The sequence below is a fragment of the Limulus polyphemus genome, unplaced genomic scaffold (assembly GCF_000517525.1).
Source record: "Limulus polyphemus unplaced genomic scaffold, Limulus_polyphemus-2.1.2 Scaffold1026, whole genome shotgun sequence".
NCBI classification, from domain to species: Eukaryota; Metazoa; Arthropoda; class Merostomata; order Xiphosura; family Limulidae; genus Limulus; species Limulus polyphemus.
The window spans coordinates 117,660-129,980 of NW_013666636.1; the positions used below are offsets into that span (position 1 = coordinate 117,660).

Sequence of the window (12,321 nt, forward strand, 5' to 3'; positions counted from 1 at the left end):
CTCCAGGTATGCCAGTTTTTATTCCCCGGCCAAAGGTCGGATACTTTTCTCACAGGCCTCGTATATTACTTCAATCTTTACATAGAATACATAGGATAATGATATCTGTCCTAGGACCAGTATTTGACAGGTTTAAGTAAGAGTCAATTAAACAACAATCAACTTCAGAAAAAAATAATAATGTATTTTAATTTTACAATTTCTTCTGCAGTGGTCTAGCTTCTGCTTTAACTATAATTGTTTTTTTGTTGTTAACTTCACATGCTAATGCTAGTTTGTATACTATCAGGTTTCCCAAAAATATGTCTAAAATGCTTTCAAACTAATAAAATATTTAAAAAAAGCCTAAAGAAATGTACAGTTAATAAGGTGGTTATCAGATGAATCTTTTAAACTGTGAGTGAAATGTTTTTTCTTTTACCTCTTACTCTCAAAAAATACTAGTTGAGAATAACGACTCATAAGCAAAATTTAAGCTATAAAACAAATGCCTTCCTTGGTTGGATGCCTCCTAGTGAGCATTACTTTTTAAGATGATTTTGGTAAACACATGCCTAGTAACAGAGAAAATACAAACTGAATTAAAAAAATTCCGGGTGACCTGGTAATTTTTAAAACTTCATTCACTTGAGCATCTTAAATATTTTATATGATTTTAGAGTTTCTAATTTTCAACCAAAAAATATTGATATGGCTGAACAATTGTTTATATTTAACACAGAAAACTTTGAAAACAAGTATTTATTTCTAAAACGTGACCAAAATCTTCGTTATATCTTAATTACAAAGTAAAAAGAAAAAACGACTGCATGTAGTTTTAGCATGATATGGTCATATGTGATGTATAAGCTAACTAGATTAAAAAGTATAAATTTAAAGACATTTGAATTTACATCTGGTTTCTTTAATTACTGCTGTATTTCAGCAAACCTGTATTAACACAGTTTTTTTAATTACTACTGTGTTTCAGCAAATCTGAATTTAAAAATGGTTTCTTTAATTACTACTGTGTTTTGGCAAATCTGAATTTCCATGTGGTTTCTTTAACTACTACTGTGTTTCAGCAAACCTGAATTTCAATGTGGTTTCTTTAATTACTACTGTGTTTTGGCAAATCTGAATTTCCATGTGGTTTCTTTAACTACTACTGTGTTTCAGCAAACCTGAATTTCAATGTGGTTTCTTTAATTACTCCTGTGTTTCAGCAAACCTAAATTTACATATGGTTTCTTTAATTACTCCTGTGTTTCAGCAAACCTGAATTTACATATGGTTTCTTTAATTACTACTGTGTTTCAGCAAACCTGAATTTACATATGGTTTCTTTAATTACTCCTGTGTTTCAGCAAACCTGAATTTACATATGGTTTCTTTAAGCTGACATATATATATACAAACTTTATTTGAAAAATACATGAACAAGTGTACATTAAACAGTGATAAATGACATGTCCTTACAGTAATCCTGAATATAACATTATTGATAATAAAAACAGAGTATCATATATTCAGGCTTACAAAATACTGCATATTTAACATACTTTCATTTATAATTCTCAAAGGTATCAATTAGAAATTAACGCATGCAAAGATGCATATATTCTTAAGTTTATCTACATATGTTTATTTAGAAAACTTTCATGGGAAGTGTAGTTATAACTTATACTTCAGACTACAAAAGCTAGTCATGGTCTTAATTTCTCTACATAGTTCTGTATCATAACTAATTTGCGTATTTCCATTCTAAGAAAGACTGTGCTTGACAACTTCTACAGAAATGCTGGCCTTCACATGTTCCAAAATCAAGTGTAGTTCTCATTTTCTTGTATGTAAAATTTGCTGCATTCTTCACATTTTTTTACATTATGTATTTACATGACAACTATTAAATCTTGAAGAGCTAATTTTTTTTTTCCTTATACACTGTATTCAAGCTAAATGCAGACCTACCAAATTTGTTTTGGAAAGTTTTTCCAGGATGTTTGACTATCTTCATAGGAAGACCCAACTTCTTAACAGTTTTGTGGAGTCATTTAGTAAAGTTTAGTAAAGTATGCTCACATTTTTCAAATAACATTTGTACTGTTATGAACACTTGGAAAACACTTGTAAGTTCAGGTTTGCTGAAATATGATAATTGTGACCTCCTGAAACACTGAAATACTAACTGAACTCAAATAATTATTTTCTGAAGCATAATTATGTATAATTATCTAACTATATCAAGAACCTTTCAATGTGACATAGAAACACTAATTTCTCAAACACAATCTAGCGATTATTTTGGGCACTTGGAAAGCTGTGGTTAGATGCAAGTCTAGAAAATCTCATGGGTGTTCAGGCATTTGAGACATTGGTAAAAAATGAAAAACAAACCTAGATAATATTTTTGGGCTGCTGTAACTACAAACCTAGATAATATTTTTGGGCTGCTGTAACTACAAACCTAGATAATATTTTTGGGCTGCTGTAGTTACAAACCTAGATAATATTTTTGGGCTGCTATAGCTACAAACCCAGATAATATTTTGGGCTGCTGTAACTACAAACCTAGATAATATTTTTGGGCTGCTGTAGTTACAAACCTAGATAATATTTTTGGGCTGCTGTAGCTACAAACCTAAGGATTATTTTGGGTGTTTAAAGTGCTATAGTTAGATACAAATATACAGCTTAAGTGTGTTTGGGGTACAAGAAGTTAGATATAAATCTAGTTTACTTTATGCATTTGTGGTTTGTTTGTTTTTTTGAAATACAAATTTAAGGGTTATTCATAGATCATGATCTGTAGGTCTTGCATTACAATGGGTATATGAGAAATAATACAGCAAATTCATAGTTAACTATAAACTGCTTTATAATCACCAATCTTCAGTTAGAATAAATCAGTGTTAATCTCTATGATAGCTTTAATGAAACAGCATCCAGATGCAGACCTACCTTGTCACTCGTATCAGCTGAACATAAACCAATTTTGTCACATAAATCTGGTGTCTAAGAATAGAAACCAAAAGGATCAGAATCAATATATTAACTTGGAAGTATAAATAAGCCACACAATGATAACAAGGAACAGAGATAATGTATACTTTCTTTAATACTTCATAGAAACAGCATTTGATAGTGCAAAAATCCACATATTTGGAATATTCTTGAGAGAACATTTATTCCTAATGTAAACATACTTATGGGTTTCAAAATATCACAAAATCAAGATATAACAGCATTGTGAGAAATATACAAATTATGAATACTATAATTAACACAAATATGAAAAAAAGGCTAGAAACATTAAAACAATTAAGAAAAAAGCTTAAGTCCCACATAATAATAGAGAAATAACCAATCACAAAGAAATGTATGGGAAAAATTCATGCTTACCACTACTAAATTGACCAAATACTGGTACAAGTCCACAAATGTATCATTTACAAGAATTGCACACTGAAAAGAGATAAATATTCATTACTGGAAAGTTGGGCTCAATAATGAAGTTAATTGTATTACTAACAATAATAATAATATAAGCATGCTAATAATTATCAAACACACACATGCACACATTCAGGTTGTATCAGCTTTCCTACTCTTTAGATGAGTAAACCACCCCAACAAAACATATACACATGAGGTGAATACCTTTATAACCTCTCTTTTAGCAGTTTCACTGTTAACCCTTTCATTGCCAAGAAAGATCTTACTTAATATTTTACATAGAAATTTATTAAACAAACTAACTTCTATGTAATCACGAGTAATCACAAGGACAAATATTACAAGTTACACAATTCACCAATGGCCAAAATATTTTATGACTGGATACATATTTACTAATAATTACTTTCCAATTTTTAAGTGAGAAAATGTAATGCATTCAAAATTTCTGTAGAAACAAAAAACAAACTATTCTTCAGGTAATAATAATAATCTGTTTGATTAGGGTCTTATAGAATTAATTGATGAAATTGTTGCTTTTTCTTAGCCTTTTCTGTATAGAAGGTTATTTTGTTGCAAGAAATGTGCATCAAAAAACAATATTAAGTCTCTCCATATACACATCCTTTTCTGTACATGTCACAAGGTTTAGCTGATTTCATTCTAAATTAAACTACTTTATTATCACGGTATATAAATAAATTTGGCATCAAAATGTAGATAGTAATCTAGATTTATAATATTATACAACTTTCAGGTTCTTAATTTTATAACACAATATTTGAAGAAAATCCTCAATTTCCTCTAGTATGAGAATTGTGACATTTGCTTTCTAGGTCCTCCTTCTTATCTAAATTATTTACCAACCCTTAACGTAAATTACTCATTATAATATTATTACTCAGTCAAAGCATAATTTTTACATAGCAGTTCACAAGACTGAGATGCTAATGTTCTGAGGGCCAAAACCACTGAAATGGCAGGATATTTCCAATAACATAACTACCAGCCTGGTGTCATCAAAACAGCACACAACCATCTACACATCAGATAAAATGCCACCCAACCTAAGAACAAAAGTCAACATGATAGAACACCTTTTAACATACCATCTCCTCAACAGATTAGCAGACAATATCATACAAAAAATGTTAAATTATTGATGACTGATTCCATCACTATCAAAATATTTACTATGCCTCCCCTAGTTTCTTATAGACACAATCCCAACAACGTAACTACCCAGCCAGTGTTATCAAAAAAGCTCACAACCATGTACACATAAAATCAAATTCCACCCATCCTAAGGACAAAAGTCAACACGATAGAACCCCCTTGTTCTTAATATACCATCCCCTCAAAAGATCATAAGCCAATGTCATAAATAAAAAATTAATTATTGATGAAAGATCTTACCATTGCCAAAATATTTACTACACCTCCCCTAGTTTCTTATAGACGTAATCTCAACCTCAAAGACTACTTATTGCACTTGAAGCTACAGAACAATTCCCCCATTATCAGAACTCATTTCTGTACCAGAAACATTTGTTATACTTGTTCATACATTTCAAACACCACCACCATAACTGGCCCTAGTTACACTTTCGACAACAGGAGATATTACACCTGCACATCAGAATGCATCATTTACTGCATCCAGTGTAGCAGGTGCCAAACTATATAACGGAGAAACAACTCACAAACTGGGTGATCATTTTCGTGAACACCTTAGATCTGTAAGAAAAGGGTCCACTGACCTCCCAGTTCCTAGACACTTCAATTCTCTTAACTACAATGGTACTTCCAACATGATAGTCTCAATCATGAGAAATGTGCCATTCAACAAATTAAAATGAGAAGCCTTGAACACAGTCTTATCTTCGAACTCAACACCAAGTCCCCTTGTGGTATAAATTAAATATTTACTTTTAAGTAATTACTAAACTCTGCCAACCCTTCCTCTAATTTCATTCCCTTGAACCTTTTCTTTAGACACATTTACCTTACCTTTTATTATTGGTTAAATTTTACGTTTTAACCCTACCTTCTGCATTAGTTTTCTCCTTCCCATAATTTGTTTCCTTATATTTTGATATCATTTATTATGCTATTATTTTATTATTTGGCATATTTATGTTTGTTATCTCTAAATCCAATTTTAGTTCTAATTTCTTTTGTTTTTCATATTCATGCTAATTTCAATAATGTTTACGTAATACATTCAACAATGTTTTTATCAGTATTTTTTTCACTGTGCTCCACATTGAACTTGTGTAATTAGAACCTTGGTATTATATTATCTTTTTACAATTATTTATAGCCTAATTCCATTGTAACATGGTCTTTAGTGTCTGATGAAGGGTGTCTGCTCAAAACACCACACAGAACAAACTGGAAAAAGTTTTCATTTAGAATTGTCAATTTATGCTTTATCATCATTTATCCAATTTTTCTTCTCACATCTTTCAGAATAACACTCATCCAATAATTTTATAGCCTACAATCTTATTTGGTTACAGAGTCATAAAATAGAAAACAAGACCTCTCTTGCCTTGTCCATTTGTCACAACCTCTCGAACAAATTGCCAATAGTTTTCTCTGTCATTAATACCATATTATTTATAACCAATAGAAAGCCAAAGTTTTAATCTATTAAATGATGTTATATATTACTTTGTTTTCTGTACAGGGAATTGTCTATTTTGCTTCCAGTTCAAACTTAATTCATTCCCACATGAAACACAGTGATGAGCCTAGCTGAATATTTAACGGTTCTTATCTGATATAATTAGAAAGCAAAACAATAATGAAAGTTTCAACAACATTTTACAGCAAAAACACAAGAGGGCCCAGGTAAGTAATATATTTCTTATTTTTTCTGTGTATTATTTATTTATCTATTATAATAAAAGTAACTCATGATGAATAAAGGACATCTCATCAGTGCATAAAACTTAAGGTTTTAACTATGTCTAGTAAACAACAAATTTTAAACCAGTAAATCTTGCTCACCAGTTCAGAAAATCCTTTAGTTTCGTTACAAACTTTTAGCAGTTCACCTTTCAAGGTATTCTGTAATTAAAAAGTTAAAATATCAGCTTGTTCTTCTTAGCCAAACCACTTCAAATACACAAACAATTCAACATCTAGCATTTGTCAAGTTTCTCATACTATTTAGAGCATTTAACTTTACTATTATTCCCATAATTAACATACTTATGACATATTTATGAATGTTTAATAAAAAGAAAAATGTTGTTAGTGCTCACATCAATACATTTTTTTTGCATAATGAGAAAACAAATGGACTTTCTACCACACTAACACTCATATTTAACATAGGTTTTCAACTCTGAATCTGAGTCGCCAATGGGCAACTAAGCAATGAACATAGCGTGGTAGAAAGTTCCAGTACTTTCACCTGATCATTTACTAAACTATAATTAATATTTATTTTGAACAATTAAACATTTTTCTCTTACCTCCAAGTTTGGCATCTCTAACTGAGTTTGGGCTATCCCCAACAAAATACGACATGGCACACAAAAAGTATCACCATTTTCCACTGGTAAGATATCAGGAGTCTGTTCCAGAGATAAGCACTAATGGGTTTGTTGACAATTTTGTTTGTCTAATTCTACTAGCTTATATATTTTGGCATTAAATAACTTTTCTTTTTATCTAAGTAATATTTTATTCACTTTTAAACTATCTGCATACTAACAGTTGAATGTGGAGCAGCAAATTAGTATCTACAATCATTACTTCTAAATTGTATGAATTCTTACAGATTAGAATTTATTCCAAAATGAAAGAAAAAACTTTCCATACAGTGATGCGAAGTTAAGCACCATGATATGTGTATGAATATACATATATTTCTTTAACACACTACACCCACATCTACATAAATACTGATACACTTATTAATTTCATTATATTGCCTAACTAAAGCAGAATTCTGTATGCAGTCAATCCAAACATCTCATAATGAACCCAATTTCAATACAATTTACAATATTTCAGTAAATCTGTGGTTTTTTTTATTATTATGAATTATGGTAATGAGTGAAATAATCCAATCACAATGAATATAGAAGAAATGGTAAGAGTGTGTCTGAAATATTAAAAAACAGTAAAAAAACAACAATCATAATATATAATAAATCAGTAGTTGGTCGTGTTGCCAATTTAGCTTTTCTTTTCACAATGAAATACTTTATTTTTATACATTTTTAACTTTAGTTGTTTCATTATTATAAGGAGTAGCTTGTAACCCCTTCAAGGATCTTCACATTACTGCTTTATGGCTATTTGTGGCTAATGTGATATTTCAAAACTCGTTTTCCAGTGGGAACATGCATGGATTGATTGTGACACTGTTTTGAACAAAACCTACCCAGTCTTTAGCCCCATATTTCTTTGGACTGGAGCAGTATTTCAAGTAGTAGCACAATGAGCTGCTGTCCTGTAACAAAACCAATATTTATACTTAAATGTTTGATACCTTTATCATGTAATAAGCAAGCAATAGTTAATTCAGCAAAGAATCATGATCACAAAAATCCACAAATATATTGCAGATTACAACAATACACTAATGACTGAAAAGTTTTTATAATTGTACACACATTTACCGGTACTTACTGTCACCAATTTTTAAGTGAGATGTTAAATGTTTTATTTTACTTTCATTTTGATCAACAGAAAAAATAAATCATTCAACATATTTTTTTACCAATAAAAAATTAACAATTCTTCAGATAAGTAAAAATAATATTCATAATAATATTAATTAGCATAACAATTTATAAATGCACAACATAGTTACATTACATTATCAACAAGTATTTTTCATGGGAAATAGATCGCCATGCAATACTCTATAAACACACATTATACAAACATACCCATACTCACACACACACACACACACACAGAGGCAGATTGTTTTGATAGATGCACATATATGTAAATGCAAAAACAAAATATTATGAGTGAGTGGGTGAAAGCATCGTGATAACTGGATAGAAAATATTTTGGAATTAAACAACAAAAATATAACAACTGAACAATATTTAAGATACTCGTGATAACAAACGCACTGACTCAGGAAAAATTACAAAAAGGGAAGTGCAAATCTCATGGAAAACTTTGAGTCTGAATCATGTGAGCATTACAACTATGATGGCATATACTAACTGAAAACAAGTTTTGACAGCAACTGAGTCCAGTGAACAAACAAAAATTCAAGAAGACAAAAGACAGTGTTGAAAAGTTACCATTACTTTCTAGGAGACAGTACAGTCTAACCTTTGAAACTATCCCACAAACAATTTTTTTTTGGAGTCCCAATACGACTGTTGGGGCACCTTAGAAGATGATTCTCGATCAGATTTATAGTAAGACTGACTGTCACATTATAATGCCCCAATGGCTGAAAAGGGTGAGCATATTCGGCAACAGATATTCAAACCCACGACCTGCAGATTGCAAGTCAAACACCATAACAATCAGGCCGCCCCACAAACAACAGTTAAAATAAAATTAACATATTTCAAACTTTTGATATTTCACCAGGAGTTAAGTTCATACAAAACATCATACTCAACTATTTTTATATTAAAAATAAATTTGTCTCATCTTTTTCTGGCATACAAGTATAAAAAGTATAATCATAAAACTATGACAAACAAACAAACATGAATTAAATGACAAACAAATCCACCCTACACTAAAACTAGAGAAAACACTGTAAATTTTGGTAAATTATCTATTGACCTTTGACATTATTACACAAAAGAAAACTTTCTGTACCTCTTTTGCTCATTATAGAAACAAATTCAAACATACACACACACGAAAATATATATGTGTGTGCGTGCGCATGCTTGTGTATGTACATGAGTATGTTACTAGTTTATGAAATTTTTCCATACAATTTTTACCCCATTTACTAAATACTTCAATATAAACACACAAGTTTCAACAAATGTGCAAAATGAAAAAGTCCAATAGCACTTTTTCAAAACCATGTTTCTAATTCTTCATATTTCACACTTACATATAGATAATTTTCCCAAATGCAATATATATATAAAACTCCTAGCTTTTCTACTACTCAAACGAAAACCTTCACTTACCAGTATAGTATTCATTAAAGAGTTGTAAAATGTATCAAAATACTTGTCAACAGTTGTTTCACACTAAAAGAAAAATATCATTACTTCTTTATAAACAGACAATCTTGAAAAATATGAAACATAAAACAATGGAGAATGGTTGGTAGAAGAGAATACAGAAAAATACATTAGAGAATTTTAGTTATTAAAGTAATTTAGGATTATTAAGTACACCACTTACATTCTAATAACTGACATTCATTGTATGTCACATTACCATGACATATTAATGTTACAGGGAAAATATTAGTACCACCTGAAGAAAGAAAACCAAGAAGAAAATGGACTAGATCTCTCTTCCAAGCTTGAAAACTATTATCACAGCATTCAGCTCAATGATTTAAAAGACAGATTTAAGATTCTTAAACTTTTGCATAAAGCTTTGAAAACTTGTATACAATTTATTTCAAGGGTATTCTAACTTCAGCTTATTTATATCCATTTCCTTAAAAAAGCAAGTTTAGCCTTATCTTTTATTTATTACAGCTTGTGAAATCAAGTTTTATAATTCTCCATTGATTAAACTGAACATTACTATTTAAATACAATATATAAAATAACAATAATCTAAACGTGTATGCTTATAACCTTTCATCTTTTACCTCTTTTTAGACACAAATATACATTTTTTAATGTATTTTTCTTTTCCAGCGATAACATTTCCTTAATAACCTTATCTGTGCAATTAATCAAATTAATCAGTATATAAATCTACATAAAATTCATCCTCACAGAAAATGCACAGAATAAAATAAAACAAAGAAATACTATCCACAGGGCAAATTAATTTTTTATATATGTTATACCAAACTAGCAGAAATGCCACCCCATGGGCAACTGTTTGTGTGAGTACTACTAATCATAGTATTCATACCTTATTGAAAAAAAAAAAAGTTGAGAAAAGTAAACATTTTCTAAAAAGGATTTATCCGAGATGTACTGCATGGGAAAAGTTTTCTGATTGTGCCAATATAAATGGTTAAGGTATTTGTATATTAAAAGTAGTACCCTTTTTTGAAAAAATAAGTTGTTTTTAAGAACTGAGTTTTTTTTGGAATATATTTACAAATTAAATCAATAAAGATATTATCAAACCTTCACATACAGTCCTAGTGAAAGTCATGTTCTTGTTGTGAGAAGAGTACTTTTATTAAAAATTGTGATTTCTTGATAAAGAAATGGTTTTTGCACATACAGTAGTTTTTTTTCTAATTGTCTGAATCTTGAATACACAAAGTTTGAAATATATTTATGGATTTTTGTTTGTGGTGCCATTCAACAGATGCCTCCACATTGTATTTATTATTTCGGTCACATATATAAATAGATACATATACACACTACATTCAGTATAGTAAGATGTATATTACATGCATACCTTGTCTTTGAATATCCAGGTAAAGCTACACAGCTTATCTAACACACCACGTACTTTTTTCTAAGGAAAACCAAAATTCAAGTGAAAATTACTACATGTTATTTAAATAGCACACAAAAAAGAAGTACAATCCTCTACTTAAAATAATAGGAAAAACTGATATTCAAACACATATCATGAAATCAATAATTCATTTTAATTATGAAATAAAGAAACAATCTATTTTGATTTTAAAGTTTTGTTTGTTATTAAACAAAAAGCTACACAATGTGCCATCTGTGCTGTGCCCACGTAGATTGTCAAAACCTAATTTTTAGTGCCATATGCTTTTGTTCTTGCCGCTGAGCCACCAGAGGGCTGACCCGAAAAGTAACAAAACATTACAACTTCCTCTGAAGATAAGAAACAGAAGTTACTTGAAATGTCAAGATGAATTAACAATTACCATTTCAGTCTGTAGCTATACATGAAGAAACTTCCTTGGACATCACAGATACACAGCCTAAACCTTCTATCAAGCATTACAATTTTTTTTTTAATTCCTGATTACAATATTTATGCTCAAATGAAGTAATGTCAATTTTTTAAAACTTTGGTTGACAAAATGAGGAAATCTGTTAACAACTTTTGCATGCATATAAACCCACTCCTTTTTTTTTGTTGTTGTTGTTGTTGCAAGTTTTCTGTTTGTTTCTTTCTTTCTTTAGATCTAGCCATCACTAATTTAGAAGCGAGAGGAAGGAATCTAGTCAATACCCACCCACCACTACTCTGTCATCTCATGGTCTACTCGTTACCAACATAAACTGATATTGAACACAACATTATAGATGCCCTCAAAACTGAAATGACAAGTGTGTTTGATGAGAGAATTTGAACCTACAGCTTGCAAGTCAAGCTTACTGCAAGTTCAAAAAAGTCAATTTTTGTAAAAGCTCCAAATATACTTTGCTCAGGGATGTGATTGATAAAAATGAAATGACAAAAATATTTCTAAAATTCATTATTGTTAATTTAAAACAAATAAATTATTTGTTTGTTTGCACAAAGCTACACAATAGGCTATCTACATTTTGCCAACCACAGGTATCAAAACTCAGTTTCTAGTGTTGCAAGTCCACAGAATTTTTATACATTTCTTTCACTTAATTTTTTGCCCATTCAAGAAGTTAATTAGGCCTAATGAAAACAAGACCTAACACATCTTATCAGCAAAATGAAACTAGATGCAGTCAAATGCAAACTAGTTTACTAAGCCTATCTGACCTTGTTTCACAAAAAGCATTTTTCTTCCTATCATACTTCAACACCATAATTCAAATG

The 12,321-nt window shown here is 30.1% G+C and overlaps 1 protein-coding gene across 2 annotated transcripts in view; it reads right to left on the bottom strand.

The window, feature by feature from the left end:
• Positions 1-12,321, bottom strand: part of LOC106461762 — a 120,913-nt gene that overhangs the window by 66,133 nt on the left and 42,459 nt on the right. For both annotated transcript variants that reach the window (XM_022388792.1, XM_013921610.2), the window contains 7 exons: positions 10,999-11,058; positions 9,582-9,644; positions 7,838-7,906; positions 6,921-7,022; positions 6,451-6,510; positions 3,382-3,444; positions 2,941-2,994 (listed from right to left, as the gene is read on the bottom strand). In XM_022388792.1, coding sequence (XP_022244500.1) covers positions 2,941-2,994; positions 3,382-3,444; positions 6,451-6,510; positions 6,921-7,022; positions 7,838-7,906; positions 9,582-9,644; positions 10,999-11,058 — 471 coding nt within the window. The remainder of the gene's footprint in view (positions 1-2,940; positions 2,995-3,381; positions 3,445-6,450; positions 6,511-6,920; positions 7,023-7,837; positions 7,907-9,581; positions 9,645-10,998; positions 11,059-12,321) is intronic.